We start from the raw sequence: 21600 nt of genomic DNA on the forward strand, positions 1-21600 counted from the left end.
GCATGGCTACATGGAAGGAAATCCTGTCAGAAGAGTCAAGATTTGACTTCGTAAGGTGCATACTGACGGAAGAATCGGTCCAACAGGAGTCGAAAGAAGAAAGCCCCGTTCGTTCCAGACTTCATGACCCGAATTCTCTGTGAGGAGACTACTCAGCAATGCATGTGAATTACTTGAATGCCAAAACTGTTCGTAAAATGGGGGCGAAAATCTCTGCTTTGGGCCGGATACTGGATAACTATCAGAATGGGTATGGACTGAAGAGCGCACTAAGACTGGACAAGGGGTGGTTTCAACATCCTAGTAGATGAGTCTTCATTGCTGAATTTCCGTCAATAATAGTAGAAAGTGACAGACATGGGTGCATTGGTCTAGCAAGGATTATGCGAGGCTAAGCAAGCCCTCTTTGCTGCAACCAATTCAACGGTGTTGCAGTAGACCACCGTGGACACTTGCCGGCATTTATATCGCGACCCTTGTTCAGTTTATGGACAACACATACCATGATCTTGATAATCAGAACGATCAACAGATCATCACAAAATAGAAGAGTGATAGAATCTTGTCAGAATGGACAGGAAGCTAATCGACCAGATCAATGAAAGCCGAAGAGGACTAAATCTAAGCGAAGCAAAGGAAATGAAGCCATTCCCAGCAGGGAAATGGCCCGGAGACGCTAAATCACAAGAACCGCGCAGTGCTCCGAGAAACTGACGGCATTGATACTACTTATGTCGGTGACTGGAAGGGTCATCTCCGTCCAAAGACTTCAACAGACCATTCAGAGGTTGCTTCGAAATGAAGCCATTGTTTAGCTCCCTCTAGTTTGATGCTAGTGTCTCCCACTCTTCCTCGGTTAAACCGCATCCACTTTGATCAGGGCCCCACGGCCCCATTGTCTCGAATCCCGATCCTGGAGATTCTGGCTGGTTGAACACACTTGCCAGGTATCCAATCCATCACAGGTAAGTATTATCCTTTGCGGCTTCAGGCAAGTCAGGATGATTAAGGCTCTCGCTCTTGCAGCATCAGCCAATTCGAACCTAGATCACTAAGTAATGGTTTCAAGGGCCCAAAATTATGATGATTACTTGAGAAACAACCGGCGAAGGTCATCCAGCACCGCCATCGCCGAGTCTACTCCATTCCCCAGGCACGTTCACAAGGAACGAAGCTAAGCACCTAACCGATGTCGCCAACCCGTGTACTAATTCCGGTAGTTCGACGCCAGGATGGAGTCAACGACCTCGCCAATCAATATCGGTTTGCCTAGACTCAAGGATCATGGCTGGTACCTGCATAACTACATCCTTTCATGCATGTTATGCAAGGGCACCAATCTGGTTTTGATACTTAAATGCAGCAGTCAACATCCCTCTCGTGGCGTTGATATTACTTGTTCCAACATCTGTCATTCGTTCCTTACCGTTGCTTCTTATTCTTTTCTTTTTCGTTTGTACTATTAATCCAGCCCATTTCTATTCTCAATGGGCTCCACGCTCCTTTCATTACTGGCCCTGTCCGGGCTCAGTTATGCTACCTTCGGGCCCTCGTGCAAATGCGCAAGTATCCCGCTCAATAAAGTAGCAAAGCGAAAGCTGACTTCTCAAAGGCACCAGGTGATTCCTGTTGGCCTTCCATTGATACTTGGAATGCCTTGAACTCTTCCGTCTCCGGCAAACTCATTCTTGATACGCCGCCCGCCATCTCCTGCTACCCGGGTCCTTACCAGAATGCGGAACAGTGTGCCTACGTGAACTCACAATGGTACAACTCTACCTTTCAGTCTCTTTCTCCCGTCGGTTACGTTTACCCGACCGATGACTCGTGTCCTCCTGTTAATCTGAGCTCCGGCGAAACCCCCGGAAAGTGCACCCTGGGCCAAGCCCCAGTGTACACAATCAATGCGACCGAACCAGAGGAGCTGGCAACGGGCATTGCCTTTGCGAAAAAGAATAATGTGCGTTTGGTTGTAAGGAACACAGGACATGATATTCTGGGAAAGTATGTATCTGTTCTCGCTGCGCTTCTACGGAAACGACTGACGGAACAAGGTCGGAGGGATATGGAGCTCTGCAAATCTGGATCAAGTACATTCAGAAGGGTATCACATACCAGGAAAGCTACAAAGCGTCGGATGGATGTGGCAAGAGTAAATGGACCGGTGCGGCCTTTACCGTTGCTGGAGGGTACGTCTGGCAAGACGTGTATGCCGAAGTCTTCAAGCGCAACTTGACCATCGTCGGTGGCGGCGATCCTGTATGTCGCCCCGGCTTCCGTTTGAGCAGTGCATAGACTGACCCTATAGACCGTCGGTGTCATCGGTGGTTACGCCCAAGGTGGCGGTCATTCACCCGCCAGTCGCGATTACGGTCTCGGTGCTGACCAGATCCTCGAGGCGCAAGTTGTCCTGGCCGATGGCAGCATTGTCACCGCAAACGCTTGCCAGAATTCTGATCTGTATTTTGCTATCCGTGGCGGTGGCGGAGGCACCTACGGCGTGGCCGTCTCCATGACCTTGAAGGCGTATCCCACCCTGCCTGTCGTCGCACAATCTCTGACCATCACTCCGCTGACCAGCAACACGGAACCGCTCCTGGATGCCATTACCGATATCTATGGTCAATATCCTGCCCTGTCTGACGCTGGCTACTCCGGCTACGGCACCTGGTCTATCAACGGACCCATGGCCCTCTTTGGCAACCAGACCATTGGCTACGTTCATGCCATTGCAACCATGGGCAAGACGCTGAGTGCCTCCCAGACCGCTTTCGCGCCCCTGCTGTCCAAGCTGCAGAAATACAACGGTACCTCCCTGTTCATCACCGTGAACTACTACCAGTTCCCCAGCTATCCTGCTTATTACACCGCCATGTCGGGCATGCACCAGCCCGTCGGTTCGTCCAATTCCGCCATGACCTCTCGCATGTTTGACAAGGGTGCTCTGACCGTGAATCCCACCATCCTCCGCTCCATGATCGGCGCCATTGCCGGCAAGCCCGAGGAGTACACCATCAACAGTTTGGAGATGGTCGGCGGTGGGAAAGTTCTCACGGACGGCTCTGATCCCTACTCTGGCGTGAATCCCGCCTGGCGCTCAACTTACATTGTCAATGTCGTCGCGCGAGGATGGCCCGAGGGCGCCGATGCGGCCACCGCTCAAGCCGTCAAGGACGATATCACATACGTTAAGGGCGGTGCCATGAGACTACTCACACCGTTCCTGGGCAGCTATATGAATGAGGTGCGTTAGCTCCCTTTGGTGCTATAAAATTTCTACTGACTATGACAGGCTGACCGCAATGACCCTCTTTGGGCCACCGACTTTTTCGGCACCAACTACATCCGCCTCGCGCTGATCAAGAAGAAGTACGATCCTGAGGGAGTGTTCTACTGCCCCAAGTGTGTAGGCAGCATGACATACTACCAGAAGAACTTGGATGGATTGGATTACGGCCCGCTGTGCTCTATTGGCTTCTAGAGCGCTGTGTGGTCTTGGAGGACGTGTATATATAGTAGTAATTAAATTTCTTATATAGTATTATTACTTCAATACGATAATTGGTCATAGATGATGATCACCCTGTGGCTCTCCTATTTGCTGCTCCATCTTTTGGCGTTGACTCTCCCATAGATAATTGATCGCTCAGCGGAGGTTGTTGTCCTCCCTCAGATGCCAGCTTCTGGTTCGGCTGCAGGTCCTCATGTAAACAAGCAGTGATCATCCCAAGGACTGCACGATACTACGCTCGTGATGGTCGAAAAGACGATATATCCACTCCCCTTGCTTCTATTTGCTCGTTCGAAACCCATGTCGATATCTACCGAGACAGACACAGTGCCATCACATCTATCGTATCCGTAGCGGCCCCAAAAGCTATCTCGTTCGTACCCCTGGCAGTTCAGCGCAAGCACGGTTCTATGTTTCCGGCCGTCAGATAGCTCAGCGTTCCAAGAAAGTATATGAAGTAGACACGGCGGTGCGAGCGGCGTAGAGCAGCATGGCGCAGTTCAAAAGGGGGATCTAGAAATGTGATTATAAGATTAGTTCCGAAGCTCGTGAATCGAAGACTAGGAATGCGAATGACACTTAGTGAGTCAGCGGTCATAACTTCCATAATGCAACAAGTCTGTGCTCTTCGAGGGACCAAGGTATGATACAATGACTCTGCATTTCAAATGCCTATGCTAGGTCGATAATGACGAGTTGGTTGATGCAAAGCTGGCTGATAGATTACGATCGATTAAAAGCCGAGAGAGACTTTGCAGTCTCTCGTCGGCGAAAGACCTAGAGAACGAGTCAGCAAAAAAGAGCTAAGCTTTATAAGTCCTGACATAGGGGTAGGCGTGAATGTGTGGATAAAATCAAGGACCAAAGCAAGCAACGCATGCTGACGTTGGTCTCATGCTTCCGTTGAAGCGCCCAGGCACAGGCAGACTCGACCAAGTATAAGGTCATACTACAATCTACTGAGAGCACAAGGAAGCAAAATGTGGAAGGTAAGGTCATAAATTCATTAATCTACTTTCAGAAGGCCGAAGTAGACTGTGACAAAGTGTAAAGGCAGTAAACAATCATCTTCATCCCCCAAATTCAACGACCCATAGAACATCAAGCCACCAAAGACGATCCAGTCATCCACCGAGCGATGTTAATCATGAGTGAAAAGCCGGGAGAGAAGCACTGTGTCGATGTCGAAAACACAAAAGTGACAAGGTAAGTTCATTGCATCTGCATAACCATGTTAGCAGGACTGTCACCATGTCAGAGAAGAGAAGAAAGCTCACCAGCAACAACCACTTGTTTTCAGCGAGCTGACAAAACTCCTCACTTGGGAGGCTCAGCAAGGCAAATGCCATGGTAGCAGTAGCCAACGCCTGGACCGCAATCGGAGTTCTTGTGGCACACAGGATCGGCTTCTTCGCCGCGAGGAACAACGGGAGGATCAGCGACACAGATGCCATGATAGCAGTAACCCACACCGGGACCACAGTCGGAGTTCTTGTGGCAGACGGGATCAGTCTGTTCATCACGGGCAAACATGGGAGGGTCAGCGACACAGATGCCATGGTAACAGTAGCCAACGCCAGGACCACAGTCGGAATCCTTGTGGCAGACAGGGTCGGCCGACGCTTCACGAGCAACCTTGGGAGGGTCAGCGACACAGATACCATGGTAACAGTAACCAACACCTGGACCGCAGTCGGAGTTCTTGTGGCAGATGGGATCGTCACGAGAGGTAAGCTTGGGAGGTTCCGCAAGACAAATGCCATGATAGCAGTAACCAATGCCAGGACCGCAGTCAGAGTCCTTGTGGCAAACGGGATCCGCAGATTCAGAAGTCTGAACAAGGGAGGCAGAATTCTTGTTCGCAGTGTTTGAGGCGGGACCCTCTCCAGTGCCCCAATGGCAAATACCAGCAATGCAAAGACCGTTGAAGCAATCTTTGTTAGAATGGCAAGTAACGATAGAAGCATCATCTCGAGTGAGCTTGGGGGGGTCGGCAACACAGATTCCTTTGTAGCAGTAGCCAACGCCAGGACCGCAGTCAGAGTTCTTGTGGCAGACAGGATCGCCGCGTTCGACCTTGGGGGGGTCGGCAACACAGATGCCTTTGTAGCAGTAGCCCACACCAGGACCACAGTCGGAGTTCTTGTGGCAGATGGGATCGTCACGAGAGGTAAGCTTGGGAGGGTCGGCCACGCAGATTCCCTTGTAGCAGTAGCCCACACCAGGACCACAGTCGGAGTTCCTGTGGCAGATGGGATCGCCGCGCTCGACCTTGGGAGGGTCGGCAACACAGATGCCCTTGTAACAGTACCCAATGCCGGGACCGCAGTCAGAATTTTTGTGGCAAACAGGATCACCAGCGTTGAGAAGGCCTATTGATAATGAAGGAGAAGAGGTGTTAGTAGGATGAGACGATTGTTTGGAAGGTTGGGAAGAAGAGGAAAGGAACTCAAGTGGGCTAAGACAAAACACAGGAGGTAAGAACGTACCAAGACCATTGTCAGAGAGGTTCATGCCATCGACGATGGAAGCAGGTATAGCAGCAGAAGCTGCCATGCCAGCAAACACGCCGAGCGCGAGAGTGGAGAACTTCATTGTGACTGAAGCTTGACAAGTCGCCACAAGAAGGGATGTATGGACGAAGATGTTGTTGATCGATGAGAGTCAGAAGATTCTAACAAGGAAGAGAAGAAGATCGATGCGAAGAGGGGTGAGGAGGGAAAGAGAGAAAGAGGAGCAGAAGCAGGAGCAGAAGGGAGAATTTATACTTAAGGTTCTGTCGCTAAAGAGTGCGCTATAACAGCTATCTCGCTTGTTCTTTTGGAGTCGTGAATATCCAATGCAAATATTCCTGTCATCGTCACTTCTGGAGAGGTCGACGACAGTGGCGCTATCCCTAGAGAAGCATTTTACGTGAATGATATGCTTCCTAGAAGAGACAATGACGGCTCCTCCCCGTTCTTCTCAGTGCGAGAGCCTTCTATAAGGGGTGTACCGTGAATATATTCACGGAATACTCCGTTGATTTGACTCAACCACCCGGCTGACCCATCTCAAGAAACAGGTTCTGGACATCAGGCGGTTCGGAAAGGTTATATCCACAGAAGCGAATCTCGACTGTGAATGATACTGTCGTCATTAGCAGGAGATAGTCGATAGGGTTAGACAGCACAGGACATGAAGGTGGAAAAAATCAAAGCGTTGATATGTTATGCTTCATGACGAGCTGTGCATATGCTACAGGGGTTGTCTTGATTGATCTATATATGAGCATTATATATAGGGGGCAACCATATATAAGGCCTTGGCTAGAAATGAAAGGCTTTTCAAGTCAAGCAGAGAACATAATGCTATTATACAACACTAACGTCTTCAAAATGTTGATATGGAGGCTACAGTCTGAGATTAAAGCATTCCGCAAGAGAATTCAGGTCATAGAGGCTTCAAATCGCAAAGAATATATCTTTATTATCAACGCTCATGCATTATGTGTGGCTTTCATGCTATGCTCGAGAATCAGTCTGCTTCATCTTTTGCAATGCTGTTTCTTCGCTCTATAGTGCTGTTCGTCGTGGGTTTACTGATCTAATTCCTGATATTTACATGACTATGGAGGTAAGTCATGGCTGCTTCAAACGTCCTTCATGCTATTCGGGCCCTGATCATGAATACTAACTTAATAGAGGGAAACCGAATAGGAACGTTCAAGACACGCGCACAACAATACACTCCATGCAGCTATGGTCAATCTTCATGAGAGTACGAAAGTAACTTCAGATATGGATCTGCTTCCGTTCGGAGTGCTTTCGCATCGGCTGATACTTCGGGGCTGACTTTTGGCCAGACCCGTGATCTATCAAAAACCCTTGTCAAGACAGAGCAGACCACGTCGAAGAGCAATAGGCATCAAGAGCACTTTTCTCGACCGCCTGACTGTCTGACAGTAATAGCCTTTTTGCTACAGTCACCTCCTATCGCGTCACAATGAACATGAAGCACGAAGGGTACATCGCGTAAGTGACCAGGTCTTCCACATTGACTTGAAATTAGAGGCTATTGACGGGATATTGGTCTGCATAGGTTGAGCTCTCCAACCTGTTCTCGAACTACTTAATCGTACAAGCAGTGGATTTCAGTGTGCTCCGGAAGTGAAGAACATGGCTTCTATTTTCTCCCACGCGCTACGGCTCTACTTATACGGGGACGTTAACAGGCTTGCGTGGCCCGGGCAGCGGTTGAGTCTCAGGAGCTTGGGGCAATTCTCGTTCATGGAGAGAACGACGATTGCACTCAATCGAGTGGTGAATAGCGTGATAACTGACATGGAAGGGTTTGCGGTGTTGAGTGTACGCCGAAGAAGGCCGGACAATGTCGATCCTTCATCGAGGCACGGAGTTGGAGGCCATCTCAACGCCAACATTGGAGAGGAATACATCCAGTTTACCTCTCATGCTACGTGAGCAATCGCAGAGTTTAAGGCGCAATCTATTTGACACAAGATCCTCTAGTAGGACACGCTTTAGTATTCAGATTGCATCGTCGGACTGCAGATAAAATGGACAAGGCACATCAAACAAGTATGACATTCATTGTCAAGGGCCCATCGGCATATTATGTACTGCTGCTATGCCTCAGCTTCGTGGGAAAATTCTCATTATTGTACACATCAAATATATGCCAGGTCTACTGGTTGCGGGGATCCGACCCATCCCTCCCAATCTTGAATGCGTGCACCAACAGCAGACTGTGAAAATCCATCTCAATCTAGAGAAGACGTAGAGCCGTGGAAAACCTTGCCCAATAACCAGAAATACAGCTTCAGGCAATCTCCAGCTGTCTCAAACGCAGACTTGAAGTTCTCCGGTGCAGAGATCAAAGCCGGACCGACAATCTCTAGGATCTTCCCCCAATCCTCAATCGGCAAAGTGCAGACACCACTTCTCACGTAGCATTCGGCATGTGTGCCGAGGGCGTACTGCTTCAGCTCACTGCAGGTCTGCGACTCCGAACCATTGGCGAGGGGGACTAGTTCCTCTTGCAGGCAGAGCATCGTCTTGGTGATCCATTCTTGGCCGGACGTGCTCATCTTGGGTCTCCAGACAAGAGACTTCTCACAGAATTTCTGGCCGAATCCAATCGGATAGCCAGATGGTCCACAGTGGTATCGAGACTCGAGGCATTCCTTGTAGAATTCGCAACTGTTGGGAGGGGGTTGAGTACATCCTCCAGAACGGTCGTTTTGGCTGCATTTATGTTAGCTTTGTGCATTACATCATATGCGAGAAGTCGCTCGCTGATCGCACCTTTGGAAATTGGTTGTTGCGTCAGCGTGCCCCGGGGATGCTAAAAGAAGTAGGGCATAGGCCCAACTGGCAAGAAATGTAGAAGGATACATAGTAAGGTTATGTCTCTGCAGAAATAGGATTTTCGTCAATCAAGTAAATTATAGGATGAAATATCTTGCAATAGGACTAGAGGGGTTCTTGTAGTGATCTGAGCTTCCCTGACAAGGTCAGTGGGTCAGTGCTCATACCAGTGAGACCCATGATGGGCTGTGCTGATCCTGGCATCTTAGGCGCATGCAATGCACCAAAATATAGTCTAGAAGCATGTGAAAGGGACGGATAGCAATATATTTGACACATAACGTCCGGGTTTAAATCGACGGCAGGCTGCAGGTATAGTCCAAGTCGATTTCGGTTAGTCTGATATATATTCCGCTTTACGTCTTAAAGGCCTACTACAATACGATCACCATAGAGCCTAAAGGTAATACATACTGAAATTAACCGACAATATGCTGGATAATGTCTAAAAAGAACTAGACAGAAGACCTCCAACGAGACAGACTACGAGCTCGAATCGAATCATCCCTCAACCATTGTCGTCTGAGTATCCAGCAACTTATGCATGGGTTGATTATGGACATGAGTAGCATTGTGTACTCATTAGAATCTATCATGGATCCTGTTACAGATGAAGGATAACCTCAACCTATCAATGTTGAAGCATACAGACTCAATGTTGGTTTCCTAAAGCAAACAGGAAAAACAACTCCCTATCAAACCGGTGTGTTTACATCCCATGCATAAGGTTCATTTACGAGTCAAGTTTGCTGCACGCTAGATTGGGAGCCGGGAAGGAGTCAGCGTCGGCGAAGGATGGGTTTAGAGATAAATCGGCTGTTGAGAGAGAACCGTGTCAGTACAAATGGCGTCAGCAGTAACCCGTTGGGTTATTGCAGAGGGTAGACAGACGTCCACAATAGTAGAAGCACATATGCGCAGTTGAGGCAATGATGGTAGTTGGGCTGGTGTATCCCACAGAGGATCTATAATAGAGACGAGACAAGCATTCTATTGACAGAGACGTGATATACCCTAGACGAGATGCTCTGGCCTGTTTTGCAAGCGTGTCGAAGCACGTGGAACAGACAAAAACATTGAGCAGATGAGGATCAGTGAAGCATCACCAAGCTTCGGATTCCACTCTATTTCCCACGACAGATTCTGAGTCAACGTCAGTATGCTTGGGAGACAGGTATACCAACTACTTTTACTTTTCCCGTACTTGTTTGTTTACTACTGTGACGTAATATCGAATCAGAAGATGTGAGACCCGGAGCTCCAACCTTGAGGAGATGCGCCTGGCCATGGACTGGTCTTGTATTCGCACTTATTTTGACTTCTCTTGTCTGTCTGAAAAGCTTCAGATTCGCTACAAGTGCCTCACCCGCTTTATTACTCCTTCTGAGAAATACTTCCAACGCTATGGCCGATTCAAGCTGTGGGACGGCTACTTTCCTCGGACGTTGAACGGTATAACGTGGCACAAATGGATACGGATGCTGACACAAGGCCTTAAGTCCTTGACTTGCAACAGGGCTCCAATGATTTTCTCCAATATTGAATTAACAGGACAAGGATAGTCGCCCGGTGAGATATTGTGCCCCCCCAAGCATTTACAACTGGACGAGTTCGGTCATGAAAACGATCGCGGATATAGATGAAAATTGGAATGCTCCCAAAGACTTCAACTATCTCTCTCGACGCTTTTTAATCTCAGCTCAGTATAAGCATATGAAGTATGCATGAAACCCCTCCTTGATCTTTCAATGGCTAAAGCTAACAACAGGTGATTTGCAGGGTCTCACCGGATCAGGTCTCCGTGTCTCATCATCATTCGATCAGCATGTACGACCCATAATTTCCCTATTTAGCCCTCCTATAATGTACCTCGTTGGGGTCCATTTACATAAATACTGGTTGGTGCAGCAGAAACCCACCGAGAATTTCTCCGCATCAGTGATCGCTGTTTGCCCCGCGGTGAACGCCAATGCTTTATTAGACTGAGCAATCCCTCCTCCCGAGAACAATTGTAAACGAAATAGGAGTTCTCGACGTCCACGGAAGCAAGACCGCTGTGTGCTGCGAGATGGCCAAACCCAGCAGCGAGATCCACCGTGCTTGGTGGAAGGAGTGCTCCGTCTATCAGATCTACCCAGCTTCCTTCAAAGATTCCAACGATGACGGCATTGGGGATATTCCCGGCATCATTTCCAAGCTCGACTATATCAAAAACCTGGGAGTAGATATCGTCTGGCTGTGTCCGTCCTACAAATCGCCTCAGGTGGATATGGGCTATGATATTTCTGATTATTATAGCATCGCAGACGAGTACGGTACGGTCGCGGATGTGGAGAAGCTAATAGAGGGATGCCACAAGCGAGGAATGAAGCTTCTGATGGACCTGGTGGTTAACCATACGAGTGACCAGCATGAATGGTTCAAGAAATCCCGCAGTTCAAAGGATAACCCATATCGCAACTGGTACATATGGAAGCCGCCAAGGTACGATGAGCAGGGCAAGCGTCACCCGCCAAACAACTGGATCTCTCATTTTCAAGGTATGCTCGATTGGCTAAGCAAGCTCACTCAAATATTGACAGAAGCAGGAAGCGCTTGGCAGTACGATGAGCTCACGGATGAATACTACCTTCATCTGTATGCCAAGGAACAGCCTGATCTCAACTGGGAGCACCCACCTGTGCGCGAGGCAGTCCACGACATTATGCGGTTTTGGCTGGACAAAGGAGCGGACGGGTTCCGGATGGACGTGATCAACTTTATCAGCAAAGACCAGAGCTTCCCTGAGGCCGATGTTAAAGATCCCCGAAGTATCTGGCAATGGGCCGACAAATACTACGCCAACGGGCCTCGCCTACACGAGTACCTACAGGGTCTGGGCCAGATTCTCAAAGAATATGACGCTTTCAGTGTAGGGGAGATGCCTTTCGTCAAAGACACGGAGGAGGTTCTGAAGGCTGTCCGTTTTGACCGCAACGAGATCAACATGATCTTCAACTTTGAGCATGTGGATATCGACCACGGGGAATTCGACAAGTTCGTGCCCGGAAGCTGGAAGCTTACTGATTTGAAGGCCTTCTTCGAGAGATGGGAGAAGTTCATGTATGAGAACGATGGGTGGAATGCTCTGTATTGGGAAAACCATGATCAGCCGCGGTCGATTGATCGATACACCCAGGCAAAGGAGGAGCACCGCCTGGTAGCCTCCAAGCTCCTGGCTACTATCCTAGCGCTACAAGCTGGCACGCCGTTCATCTACCAGGGCCAAGAACTAGGCATGAGAAACGTGCCAGTGGAATGGGGAATCGAGGAGTACAAGGATATTGACTGCCTCAACCATTGGCATGAGTATGTACTCACCATACCTACTCATGAATATGACTGACACACGCAGACTGCTAAAAACCAAGCAATTCGACACTAAAGCGCAGCAGATCGCCAAACAGGAGTACCAGAAAAAATCACGAGACAACGCGCGCACGCCAGTTCAATGGAGCTCAGCACCAAATGGAGGCTTCACAGGGCCAAATGTGAAGCCCTGGATGTCAGTCAATCCGGACTATGTGCGCATCAACGCCGAAGCCGAGGTCAACGATCCAAACTCGACGTACCACTACTGGGCGTCTGTTTTGGGCCTTCGCAAGAAATATCTGGATATATTCGTGTACGGCAACTTCGAAATGGTGGACCGCGATAGCCAGGAGGTCTTCGCGTATACTCGACAATATGAGGATCAGAAAGCGTTAGTTGTGGGCAACTTCACAGACAAGACGCTGGAGTGGAATCCTGCTGCCAATGGCATCAAGGGTGTGAAGGAGGTGCTACTCAACACTTATGAAGAGGCAAAGAAAGCGTCACAGAGATTTGCTGCAGAGAAGTGGTCTCTTCAACCGTATGAAGCGGTTGCGGTACTTGTGCAGGAGTAACAGGATTTGGGATGCGGCTTTATAAACAGCAAGTGATGGTCGACCATTCGATAGACCTGAGTACAATTAGACTTATGATATGAACACTACGTGCAGACCACGCTTCTATTCTCGAAAGTCTCGAATGTTGTCAGTCGACTCAGTCCAAAATAGCCGTTGTGATTTGCAAATGCTTCCCCGCACCGATAAGCGATAAGCATATCCAGCTTCCTTGATCTACGGAGTGACAAACTTCTCCTTCACCTTCACCTTCATCCCAATCTCCATACAGTCCATACCAACCACAAAAACCAAACGCAACGACATGCAAACAATGGCAACACAACCGCCTCAAGACCAAAGATCAACCACCCCCTCACTCCCCCCACACCTCGACCCAACCACCTACCCACGAACTCTCACCTCCGCAACCCACAAGATCCATCTTGAACTCACCTATTCGACACTGAACCCCACCCTCGCACTTGAACACACCTCCTCCCCAGCAGCAGGCGCCAACGTCCTCTTCCTCGGCACAACACGCAACACCTTCGAAGGCCGCGCCGTCTCCCAGCTCAGCTACACTTCGTACCCGCCTCTCGCGCTCAAATCGCTCATGTCAATCGCTACTAGGGCGGCGGAGAAGTTCGATCTAAAGGGGGTGTATATTGCGCATCGGCTGGGTGTTGTTCCGATCTCGGAGGCGTCGATTGTGGTTGCGGTTAGTGCGGGGCATCGGGGGATGGCGTGGAAGGCGGGCGAGGAGGTGCTGGAGGAGGTGAAAGAGAAGGTGGAGATTTGGAAGAGGGAGGAGTTTGTGGATGGGGGGATGGAGTGGAGGGAGAATAGGGAGAGGGATGCGGAGGGGAGGTTATTATCTTCGGCTGAGGGGGGAAGATAGAGATGTGGATTTATGAGGTCAGGTCTAATGTACAGGTACAGGTCAAGCTCAGTCTAGTTTTGTACAGCGCAGCGCAGCAACGAAGATACGATAGATCAATCCCGCTTCAAGGGCTTTCCCTCTCTCTTCCAGTCATTGATATGCTGAAGAATCAACTTCGATGCCGACTCGGGCGTATCCTGCCGGCCAATGCACTCGACGAAATCATTATCGGGATCTGCATCTCATTAGCAGTTTTCACTTGACGTGAGGAAAAGAGAAACTCACCCATCAGATAAAAGTATATACTGTGGTCCACCAGATAATCCTCCCCAGGCTTCACATCCTTGGGCGTACTGAAATACACCCGGTACTGCTTGCACACATGCTTCACCTGCTCATACGTGCCCGTCAAGCCAATAATATCCGGATGGAACTCCTTCAGATACTCCCGCAGAACCTGGGGCGTGTCGCGCGCAGGATCACACGTAATAAACACCGGTAGGAAGATATTTTCGCCCTTCGTCGCCTCCTTGACCCGATCAATAATCTCGGCCATCTTATCCAGCTCATCGGGGCAGATATCAGGACAGTGCGTGAAACCAAAATACACCTGCCACGTCAGCCATTAGTACCACCCTTTCATCCCAAGCAAAGAAAATGAGGAGGACCACATACAAAACTATACTTCCCCTTCAAATCCTCCGCCGTAAACTCCTTCCCATCCAAATCCATCAGCGTAAACGGGCCGCCAACCTTCGGCCGTCCAACCCCCTTGCTCATCTCCGCAATCCGCTTCCGCTCCAACCGCTCCTTCTCTACCCGGAAATAAACGATCATCCCCGCGCCCGTCAGCACGAACAGCAGCGCCGCCTTCCACGAGAACGGACCTGTTGCGTTCCGCGCGCGCAGCTGGCCCATCGTCTTGGCGCGGAGACAAGCCGGAGAGGTCGAGAATCCTCGCTGCTGCGAGGAGCCAGGTGCAATTGCATTTGGCTTCGGCGCTGTGAGGACGCTTCGGGAGAGCAGGGCGGGTGTTCTCTGTGTTGGGATGCGGGCGCTGGACTGGAGGGTCGAGATGCCGGACCGGCTTAGCCGGCCTAGAATGCGGGAAACCGGTCGTACCGATGAGGCCATGGTGTGTTTTGCGAGTGGTGTGGAGTGTACTGGGATTAGAAGTTTTGTTCGGAGGTTAATGCTTATTGTCTGATGCGCGCTCAGTACGGATAGCGCCAAGTGTGGTTTAGCGTTGCTGCCTGAGGCTGTCATTAACCAAAGTCACGTGATAGTTCAATTAATTGCTGCTCTGCGATTATTATTTTTCAAACTATGGTCATCAATCTCGTTATTTTAAAATTACATAACTGCCCGATGTAGACCTTCTAGTTGAACAATGGTGACGAGAAAGTAGTCAAACAGAAAAACATGCGAGGTAAGCAGCGTCAAACGAACCAGGTATTCTCTTATCGGACGAAAGAACGAAACGCGAGTAACAAGATGTGAAATGGAACATGGCACTTTTGCGATGGAAGCTCGCAATATGTACGCTTGAGTAGAAAAGGGGGTCGTGTCGTGGAATTTAGTATCGCGAGGACATATCACTGCACACTCCGGCTAGCCTGGCTGGCCCGACTGGCCCGACTGGCTCGACTAGGTGTGGTCCGTGGTTCATCCTCTTCAAGAACATCGCTGAGGCGCGTGGGATGGCGGTGACGAGGAGTCATCGATTCCCAGCCCGCTCCGACACCCCAACCGGAACCGGTGTAATCGACAGTGGTTGGTGTGTACAGAGGCGCCGAGGATGCTGGGAGGGAACTCGACGCATAGCTCTCCTCATGAGGTTCATGCTCGTACTCCTCGCTCTCTTCCGACATAGCAGGAGGATACTCGAGCGGACGGCCTTGAGCGCGACGATAGCTGCCATATTCTTCGTCTCCTTGCTCGCTGCTTGCAACACTAGGGTCGTACGAGCGATCATCATTCGCAGAAGCTGGTCGGCCTCCATACATATTCGATCCTTGCTGCGGGTAGTAGTGGCTGGCGTACGGCTCCTGTGAGTCTGCTGCCGTGGTTGCAGGTTGGCGAGGAGCAAGATCCTTTCCTTCGGTGAATGGGTCGGTCTCAACTGGAGACACGGGCGCCTCGTCGTAGTACTGGCCCTCCGGTTTCCCGAGATTTTCGCCGGTAGAGTATGGGCTTTCCCGGGCAGAAGTGCGGCTCATAGCGGTCTGTCGACTGGAGAGGCCTTGAATCATAGGGACAACTTGCACGCCTCCCACAAGCGTCGGCTCTCCGTTTCTGAGCGAGTTGGTGCGGTCACGTTCTTCCTGCTCACGGCGGCCCAGTTCCTCCCAAGCTCGGCGGGCTTCTTCCTTGGAAATCTGCAGCTCTCGTCGCATTTCCCTGAGCAACTCCTCAACACGAGTCTTATCGATCTCGGCCTTTTGTAGAGAGGCGACGGCTTCGGCGCGGGCTTGCCGCTCGTTCTTGAGCTGCTTCTCGAGCTCGGCTTGTAGCTCCTTGGCTCTCTCCTGTTCCGCGCGCGTGTCAAAGAACCAGCGCTGAAATTTCCTTTCCGAGGATGCACGCAAGCGCTGCAATTCCACAACCGCATGGAAGAGGTTGGCACCGGCCGCGGAGAGATCGGTGACCTGACGGGCCATCTGCTGGCTGAGCGGGTCGCGCTCCAACGCTTCGTTGTTTTGCTCGAGCTTCCGAATCCAGTAGCTCGTCAGACCCTCCCAGTGCGAAGACAAGGTTTCCCACCGCTCAAAGGCATGCGGAAATCCAACGCGACGTGGCTGTTGCTGATTCTGTAAATTGTCCGATTGGCTAGCTGGAGGTGCCTGTCCTTGTGGTTTGGCGAATGTACTGGGCGGAGCAGCACCTTTCGCAGCAGCCGGCTGTTGAGCGCCAGGAACTTGCTGGGCGGGAGGTACAGGTTGCCTGGGTATCTGGGAGTCGGCGCGGCGGGCCATTCCAGAAGTATTGGTTGTCATACCGGGCGCTGCGGTTGTTCTGGGAGCTGCACCCCGCTGTCCGGCCTTTTCACCGGCAACGCCAGCAGCGTAAGACTGAGCCTGTTGAGCCTGCTTGGCTTGCTCCTCCTGATGCCTGCGCTCTGCTTCCTCCTGCTCCCGAGCCCTTGCCTCTTGTTCTGCCTTCTTCCGGGCCTCACGATCCCGACGCTGTCTCATGATATCGGTTGGTGTCCGAACACCGCTTGGGGGGTGAGGGTTGACCGGAACTGGTCCCTGAGCGGTGCGCGTGGCACCATTCTGAGTACGGCCGCTAACTGCAGGTCCGGACGAGACCGTGGCACCCGCAAGATCAGCCATCGACGCGTTCACTTCCTCCCAATCTGTGGTGAAAGGAAAGGGTTTGCGAATCGCTTCTTCAAGAGTCCAGAGGATCGCAGAGGCCGTTCGTGGAGAGACGTGGGTCGACCGACGGGGCCAAAAGGATTCGCCGGCTCGTCTGGAACGCTCTTCGTAGGCTTCGGAATCGTACTCTTCCGCGTCGTCAGTTCGTGCTTCCGAGATCGCAGGACGTAGAGTAGGGTTCCGGGCGCGGTCTTGGCCGGAGGCAGGTTGTACCAAGACAGGAATCGTCTGCTCTATTTGGTGGTATCGTCCCGAAACATCTACTGAAGCAGCTCGTCGGTGATGGAGACGAGGTGTTCTGCGTAAAGAACGGGGACTTCCCGAAGCACTAGAGGGGCGGGCTAATGGCTCTAGGAAGGAATCAAGCGCAGGATTAGGAGCAGCAGCCTGCTGCTGGCGTTGCCGTGGAACGGTCGTAAACTCTGATGGGTCGTGAACTTCGTAGGTCTCGTCAATTGGGCCGTGGGTGTGGTGATACACTGTTGAGAATTGCTGTGGGGGACGTGGAGAGGGATGCGATGACAACGTGAGGGTATTGCGACTCGATTCTCAGCAAACACGAAATGCGAGTCTGAGCTCGCCGACGTCAGCGGTGCAGGGCAGCTCAGTGGAGATTCCGCTTGTCGGAGGGCCTCTTTCTTCCAGCAAACACCTTGAACCCGCCTCTGAGTAGGAGATGGTGAGCGACTTCACCGAGGAAGAATGTGGATAAAAAATGGAGACAGGTATAAGCATTGGGTAAGAGAAGATAGCAGCATCCCAGAAAGAAGGAGCTAGGAGACACTGTGGCTGGTCAAATGGGGGTGTGTGTGGTGCGGTCTAAGTGGGAAATACAGCTGTAAAGGATTATTAAATGGGATGGCTGGGAAAATACAAGCTGCAGGAGGATGGAACAAGGAAACCCACGAACAACGCAAAAACGCACCTCAGAGCTCGGGTCAGCGCACTACCAGACCGCCACGAGCATCTGGAAATGGCTCGTAGGCGTCATGGAGTTGGGCGACAGAGCTCAATGGCTGCTGGAAGATTGTCCAAGTGTGTAGTAGAGAGCTGCACAGTTGTCCGAGAAGACACGATGACGGCGGCCGGGGGAAGAAAAGTCGAGGGACTTTCCGAGGGCCAACAACCGCTGACTGGCGCCAACACTGATTCGATGGAGATCAATTGGGCCAATTCACTCTTCTCCAGGTATCCTTTTTTATGACATAAACCTACGTTTATAGATAGGACGGGGACATGGCCTTCTGCCGACTTCTAGACCACTGATATTTTTCACTAAGATCCATGATATCCCGGGAAGAACGTCAAGGAAGGCTTATCCACAAAGAAGTTCTTTGCAGGTTATATATAAGATTTCTTACAGGACAAGCAAAAGAAACGGTGTTCTGATTCCGTCAAGTCCTCTTAGCATCCGATTGAGATACTGCGGTGGTGTAACAATCTGACTCGCACTTTGTGGATTTGCGACCTTCGGTTCCAGTCAATTTCTAGCAAGTCGATCTTAAGGTCAACCATCTGGGGAAGTTCAAAATCGAGAACAATGGGGTCTGTGGAGGATCTATTTCCACCAACCTGGAAAGCAAGAAATCGCTAGTTGTCGCTATTCCTAATTTCTCATGGTCGCTTGACAGCAGTCTCATACTAATTCTTGGTTCCCGCTCGCAAAGCATCACTGCGTCAGTGCTGCATTGGCGATGCGTTGGCAACCTGTCAAAGGGACGAGATTTGCGGTCCTTCCTCGTTGCCAGTTAATTCAAATCTTGATGACTGTCCCGATGACTTGATTTGAATTTCAGTGTGCTCGAGTATTGATACTCTCATGGCATCAGGAGCCAGCAGCAGCAGCAAGGTGTCGCTCCCTAGATTCAATAATTGCGTCCATGGTACCCGGATCAGTCCCTCCTTGGTCTACCTTATTGCTGGAAACGAACCCTTGATCGTTGGTCTACACAGTATGGTTGTAACCGATTCCAATGGGCTGGATCTGCTTAGTCGGTTGACCACTCGAAATCTTGGGCTCTGAATATACAGAGTACCCGGCAATACATCGACGATCATTATTATTCCAGGCTCTCACGAGGCGGCTGTCTGGAGATAATCAAACCCTGCATCAATCGTCACATAGGGATGATCTCTCTGATGGGCTTGACAGACAATTCTCAATGACCGTCAGAGACAAAAGAAATGAAAAATATGCATGGCTCACTGCCTCCAACATCTCTATGGTGATGGCACTGCAACACAGGAAACTCGCTTCATAGTCTGAAGATGCAAATAACGATCTTCGAGATATATACCAGATAAGCCGAAGAAATCCAGCAAGGGCGACCGTACGAATCGGAGAATATCAAGCCTTCGAGTTCTGGAACCCAACCCATCCGTGGTCTCAGAATTATCGACTCTTCCTTACTGGTATGCTTGACTTATGACTGCGATTTCTAATGGTGTACCTGCGCCTCGGCACTGACGCTTATCATATGGCTCTGTGGAAACTGTGCCTCATTGATTCCACGGGCTCTGCGTCATTCCTCTCACGTCGATCGATGCATGGCTCACCAACAGCATGCAGCATTCATTTCGGAATATTGATCAGGCAGATTGTGAATCCCGACGGGACTGATTCCAGGCCTAGTGGAAGTTCTAGATTATCGCAAAATATGATATGGATCAACAATATCCTACCCCTCGGCTTCCAGGGCGTCGGGTTCCTGGAAATCAATGAGAGTGGCATTGACATGGCAAAAGGACCAGGTCCAAATTGGACCTATCAACGAGAGATGCCTGAACGCTCTCGAAGTTTGCAAGATTCAATTTCCGTAAAGGAGGAAAAAGACCGAAGTAGAAGAGATAAAACCCCGGGAGATACGTGAGTTGCACAATTCACATATTACCAAAATGCAGCTGTGCACAAAACCAGGATGTTTCAGCGTTACATCCATAGATAGACCAAAGTACATAGCACAGCCATAGAATAAAGTACTTGGTATTTATTTTCATGATTGCTGGGCTCGAGAGTTGAGGCCCAGATTCTAGGAACCATTTCTCTGCGCCACCGGAATGCAGGTTATGCGACCTTGTTGCTTCCCCGACGCCCTCTCCTAATCTTGTCTTCTTTCCATCCATCCATCCATCCATCCCTCGTACTTTCGCAGGATTATCGAATTCTTCGTTAGTCCTGATTTGCTCAGTTATTCCGTACATTTTACTTTCCATGATGTCATTGTCGATTAAACAGTGTTTCATTTCCCCGTTCAGTATGCATCGCAGAGTCCCCGTTGCAAATCATTCGGGCTATTGTTTATCACTGCTGAAGATCGAGATGGACGATACCACGAGCATATCGAGTTATTAACTTCATGCATCTGAGAGCTTTCTAGAGAGACTGGATCTGGGATTATCACTAGTTAAAGAGCTCGGTCCTGACGGTGGGGTAGCAGGAGGGTGGTGCTTTTACCTACGCGAGAGTTTCAAGTCTCAACACCAGTCATAAAGACAAGGTTCTTGACTCGATCAATCTTCCATCTCTAACCACTATCATCTTCGTCTCCTCCTGCATCACGCCGCAATAGAAGGAAATTTTACTGGTCACCGGAATTGTACTTTCCAACCACGTCCAAACCAGCAATGTTAGGAAGCCTGCGTCATCTCCAACAGAGCTCCCTCCCCTACATCGTCATTTCAATACGAGTCTACCATACACATATCTACGGAAAAGGGCGGCCATGCAGCGAGAAGGGTGCGATCTAAAGCAGAGAATCTGCTGAGACTGATCGACATAAGACGCAGATTACCATCCGGGAACCCGGAATGCGGGACTACAGGCCGATTGCCTAGTGTACAGAATAACAGACCTCCGGTTGAACAATTCAGCCATTAAGACTTCATAGACCATGCGCGGTCAAATGCTGGAGATGACTGAGACTTACTGGCCGACCCGATGAGGGCACTGTCTGACTCTCCCTTCGAGCCTATCTAGGCAAATGTGGCGTCAGAAACCATAATGAGTTAATAACTGTTGCTTCCTGAAGAGTCTTGGTGGAGAGAGATCGACACGATCGGCCACCATTGCAGCGAGCAGAACTCGGGCCAAGGTTTAGCGGCTATGCCCCAGCGCTACTCATCCTGAATCTGATATCTCACATTCTCTTTGTCTGGTACCAAGGCAAAATCATCACAGAGGATTCGAAACACTCCAACCTCCGGCTAGAATTTCTGGCCCGTTTACCTATCATCTGTCACCACTGACCAGGTCGTCGCTACTCGTTCTATGCCAGCTTTCTATCGGATCAGATGCACCCAATTATTGTGCGCATGATGTCAGTAGAATGTCTACACCCGCTGCTCGGCGGGTTTACTCTTTTGCAGACATGGCATGGTGCATTCGCATACCCAGTGACCGCATTCGGTAGAACCTCATACAAGCACAAAATCAAGCGTGCTTGTACATGACGTCTATGCCTGTATCTGGAGAAAGGCGCTCGAGCGGCTTAATGTTTGCCGCAACGACCAAATTGGGTGTCAGCTTCAAGCAATTTTGATAACACTGTATGATTAT

The 21600-nt window shown here is 50.3% G+C and overlaps 7 protein-coding genes across 7 annotated transcripts; 3 read left to right on the top strand and 4 right to left on the bottom strand.

Moving 5' to 3' along the window:
- Positions 1-1487: 1487 nt before the first annotated feature.
- ALT_2021 (FAD-dependent oxidoreductase) lies at positions 1488-3481 on the top strand (the record flags this gene model as incomplete). The annotated part of the gene is made up of 5 exons (XM_033557965.2): positions 1488-1566; positions 1620-2004; positions 2055-2259; positions 2309-3244; positions 3293-3481. The coding sequence occupies 5 exons, from the start codon at positions 1488-1490 to the stop codon at positions 3479-3481; spliced, it is 1794 nt and encodes a 597-aa protein (XP_033413856.1).
- Positions 3482-4828: 1347 nt separating this feature from the next.
- ALT_2022 (uncharacterized protein) lies at positions 4829-6106 on the bottom strand (the record flags this gene model as incomplete). The annotated part of the gene is made up of 1 exon (XM_033557964.2): positions 4829-6106. The coding sequence occupies one exon, from the start codon at positions 6104-6106 to the stop codon at positions 4829-4831; it is 1278 nt and encodes a 425-aa protein (XP_033413855.2).
- A 2164-nt stretch (positions 6107-8270) lies between these two features.
- ALT_2023 (uncharacterized protein) lies at positions 8271-9081 on the bottom strand (the record flags this gene model as incomplete). Its single annotated transcript, XM_033557963.2, has 3 exons — positions 8271-8754; positions 8815-8854; positions 9045-9081. The coding sequence occupies 3 exons, from the start codon at positions 9079-9081 to the stop codon at positions 8271-8273; spliced, it is 561 nt and encodes a 186-aa protein (XP_033413854.2).
- Positions 9082-10945: 1864 nt separating this feature from the next.
- On the top strand, positions 10946-12803 carry ALT_2024 (glycoside hydrolase family 13 protein; the record flags this gene model as incomplete). Its single annotated transcript, XM_033557962.2, has 3 exons — positions 10946-11417; positions 11466-12225; positions 12272-12803. 3 exons carry the CDS (start codon positions 10946-10948, stop codon positions 12801-12803), a joined length of 1764 nt encoding a protein of 587 aa, XP_033413853.2.
- Positions 12804-13107: 304 nt separating this feature from the next.
- ALT_2025 (molybdenum cofactor biosynthesis protein MoaE) lies at positions 13108-13683 on the top strand (the record flags this gene model as incomplete). Its single annotated transcript, XM_033557961.2, has 1 exon — positions 13108-13683. One exon carries the CDS (start codon positions 13108-13110, stop codon positions 13681-13683), a length of 576 nt encoding a protein of 191 aa, XP_033413852.2.
- Positions 13684-13778: 95 nt separating this feature from the next.
- On the bottom strand, positions 13779-14799 carry ALT_2026 (SCO family protein; the record flags this gene model as incomplete). The annotated part of the gene is made up of 3 exons (XM_033557960.2): positions 13779-13900; positions 13951-14275; positions 14341-14799. The coding sequence occupies 3 exons, from the start codon at positions 14797-14799 to the stop codon at positions 13779-13781; spliced, it is 906 nt and encodes a 301-aa protein (XP_033413851.1).
- Positions 14800-15260: 461 nt separating this feature from the next.
- ALT_2027 (uncharacterized protein) lies at positions 15261-18036 on the bottom strand (the record flags this gene model as incomplete). Its single annotated transcript, XM_033557959.2, has 2 exons — positions 15261-17586; positions 17996-18036. 2 exons carry the CDS (start codon positions 18034-18036, stop codon positions 15261-15263), a joined length of 2367 nt encoding a protein of 788 aa, XP_033413850.2.
- Between the last annotated feature and the right edge of the window lie 3564 nt (positions 18037-21600).

The sequence above is a fragment of the Aspergillus lentulus genome, assembly GCF_001445615.1.
Source record: "Aspergillus lentulus DNA, contig: Alt04, strain: IFM 54703, whole genome shotgun sequence".
In the NCBI taxonomy this organism is placed as follows: domain Eukaryota; kingdom Fungi; phylum Ascomycota; class Eurotiomycetes; order Eurotiales; family Aspergillaceae; genus Aspergillus; species Aspergillus lentulus.